Raw genomic sequence first — 3,373 nt, forward strand, 5'->3', positions numbered from 1 at the left:
ATTTCTGAATTTGAGGTCAGCCTGGTCTACAAAGTGAGTTCCAGGACAGCCAGGGCTACACAGAGAAACCCTGTCTCAAAAACCAAAAAAAAAAAAAAAAAAAAGACACATCTTTGGAAAAGTCACTTGTCCGGTGGAGTTGGCACAAGCTTTAGAATCTGACAGTCACAGCAACCAAAGCTTCCCCAGACTCACTACTGGAACTACAGACAGATGTAGCAAACGTGAAGGTGAAGACTGAAGAGCAAAGTAATCCAGCGACTGCCACACTCGTCACACTGACGCCTACCTTTCCCAAATCACTCTTCTTCACAATACCATTGTGTGTGTGTTTCAGTCACCTCGAGATCACCCAGCCCAAGGGGGGGCTAAATCATCACTAACAGTCTTTGATTCCACAACCATTCATCAAGCAAAACACGCAAGAGTCCTAAGCTGACATCCTAAAACACTAAGCTTTTTACCAACATCATTGTCATAATACTATAATAATTCTATCTTTCCTCATCCTGATCCTCCACTTAGAATGCCTCCGAAAAGATCATCCAGCTCTGTCTCTTACTGCTCCCTAACTAGGATGATCATGATTGAATCTCTAGGAATGGTATCTTCCTCTGCCTTCCAGGAAACTGAGGCAAGCAAGGCCTTAAGGGTAAAAGCATGGAACTGGAAGTCTACACATGCAGCACTGCCCTGTGGACAGTTACATCATGGAGCTACATAATTACCAAGTGTGAAGAAGACACTGAAACAATGCCTTAAAAATGTCACCTTAGTGTATATTTCTGGGAATGATACGACCAGTTTGGGCACCAACATATCATTTGTCTAATATTGCACTTAAGGTTCCAAAGTTGTTCTACGCCTTCTGATTTACCTGCACTATGAACATCTGATTATCTATTTCCGATTCACAGTAAGTAATCACTGTGATTCTTCCTGCAAGAGTTCTGCACAAGACATCTATTTACTAAAGTGATAACAAATAGCTAATTCCAAGCTGGGGAACCCTTAAAAATAAAACAAAACAAAACAGTAAGTAAAAAGATAACGGTAAGTAAAAAAGATAAAATGTGGGTCTATTTACTGGTTCTAAATTACTTTAGAAGTAATAAGTCCATGGGACCATCGGATCCATGTAAATCTACAAGGGGAAGGTGGCATTCAGATACACTGTCACCAAGATCCCGCCTACTTCTCTAAGGTCTTCTGCCATCCACAACTTTTCAAATCAATCTTAGGATGCAAGAACAGATTTTCACAGTATGCAACGGTCTTCCACAATTCTTTGCTTTGCCCACACCGTCTTTAGTCTGTAGTCTTTCTTTCCTCCCTACCTGGGTATCTACATACAGTTCCTACAATTCCCGCTAGAGTCCCACGTCCCTGAGAGTACAAGGCAGCGAGTTCGCCCAGAGGCTTTAAGTACCATCAGTAGGAACCCAGTAACAAGTGGAGACTCCACTCCACCTACGGATGGACTGCCCCCTTTCTGTGCTCCCGCGATATCCCGTGACTAATTCTACCATAACAGTCTTCACGTGTGCAGCAATTACCGCGCGCGCTAAAAGGACAAGGGTGGTAGCTGACGTCGCCCTGCATCCCGAAAACGTTCCGCCACAGGAGATGCACAGCGGAGAGGCTCAGTTACACTTCTGTGGGATGAAGACCGGCGGAGTGCGGGAGCCACCGGACAGACCCGCATCCCTCCAGCGTAGCCGGCGCCCAGCCCCGAGGCTCCACCAATGAGGCTGCGCGCTCCCGGTCGCGCCGCGCCCCGACCCGCGCCCGCCTCCGGCCAATGACAGTCCTCTGGCCCCGCTGCCCGGCTCCCGCCGTCCCGGCCTCCGAGCTCAGGCTCCCGGGACGAACAGCGACCGCGGGCTGGGCGTAAGGGCCGGATGGCGGCCCCCGCCCCGGCTCCCACCTGCCGGGACGCCGCTTCAGCCGCGCCAACCAGAGCGTACTCCGCGGCCGAGCGTAGCCGGCTCCTCTGCGCCCGCCCCACACCGTTCCCAGGCAAGGGGCTGAGCTCGGGGTCGCGGCCTGGAGCTCCAGGCCCACAGCCCGGCGCACTGACCTGAAAGTGCAGCGCCATCTTCCCGGAGCGGCCTGCAGGCCGCGCGGCCCGAGGGCCGAGGGGAGGGGGAGCGAAGGCGCCGCGCGAGCCCGGCCGCCTCGGGATCCCCCCAAGCCGCTCGCTCCCAGTGCTCGGCGCGCTCCGCTCGGAGCCCGCAGCGGGACTGGGCGGGGCCGGCGGGGAGCAGGGGGCGTGTCCTTCGGGCTCCTCCGCCCAACCGCCGGTGCGCTCCTTTTGCAACCGCTGCCTCCTCAGAGTGAGCCTCTGACCTCTGACCTTTAACTTTTAACTCACCACCACGACCCAACTGCGGACCTCCTCGGCTACCAACTTAGTTTTGGAGACTGGGTCGTCGGTCTCTCTATGAATACTGTAATACGTGAACCAGGCTGGTCTCGAACTTGAAGTCACAGTCATCTGCATGCAGCCTGAGTGCAGGCATAGGTGGTGTGTGCTACTGCCCACTTTGGCTCCTAAATCTGTGGTAGATAGGCGAAGAGACTGCTCAGCAGTGGAGAGCACCCTCCCACATGTTCATAACTGCATGTAGCTCCAGCTTGTGGAGATCCAACTGCTTTAGCCGGCACCTGCATCGCTTTCATACACGTAATAATAAATCTTAAGTCTACCACAAGCCATATTGATTCCTGACAGAACTCTGAAACAAATACATGACTCCCAAATCCCACATCTGCACAGATGTTCTTGTCCTCTAACACACAGCCTTTAACCCCCCATATGCTATCCTTAAACTCTTGTTTCCCAATGCCCAACTCCCATTGTTTATTTTTTTAACTTTTTGAGTAAGTTAAGCTGACATTGTGTATGAGGCATTAAAATTATAAAATTCTGGCTTGTCTGTAACTCCTTGTCTACACTTTCACATGAACTTATATTTTACACCAAATTATTTCATAGGAATAGGAATTATTGAGCAGATATATTGAATAGGAGTTGCTCATTACCAGTGTTCTTCATTTCTCCAGAGTTCAATGCTTCTATTTGACAGCCTATTTTTGTGTTTAAGGGGAAATTTTCCTGAAATGTTTCTTACAACTTAGGTATATTAACAAATTCTCTCAGCTTTTGTTAATTTGAAAGCATTTTCATTTCATCAATTTTTTTTTTTTTTTTTTTTTTTTTTTTTGATTTTTTTTCTCTGTATAGCCCTGGCTGTCCTGGAACTCACTTTGTAGACAAGTCTTTCTTCAAGTCTATGCTCCATTTATGTACCTGTATTTCTTTACTATTATTATTATTATTATTATTATTATTATTATTGGGTATTTATTT

The 3,373-nt window shown here is 48.5% G+C and overlaps 1 protein-coding gene across 2 annotated transcripts in view; it reads right to left on the bottom strand.

The window, feature by feature from the left end:
• The window catches only part of Ranbp17 (RAN binding protein 17), a 308,796-nt gene extending 306,568 nt beyond the window's left edge, over positions 1-2,228 (bottom strand). The window contains exon 1 of one of the 2 annotated variants that reach the window (XM_021175823.2): positions 2,081-2,228. In XM_021175823.2, coding sequence (XP_021031482.1) covers positions 2,081-2,098 — 18 coding nt within the window. In that variant the 5' untranslated portion in view covers positions 2,099-2,228. The remainder of the gene's footprint in view (positions 1-2,080) is intronic. The other variant, XM_021175825.2, reaches the window with a different exon arrangement.
• Between the last annotated feature and the right edge of the window lie 1,145 nt (positions 2,229-3,373).

This window comes from Mus caroli, chromosome 11, assembly GCF_900094665.2.
Source record: "Mus caroli chromosome 11, CAROLI_EIJ_v1.1, whole genome shotgun sequence".
NCBI classification, from domain to species: domain Eukaryota; kingdom Metazoa; phylum Chordata; class Mammalia; order Rodentia; family Muridae; genus Mus; species Mus caroli.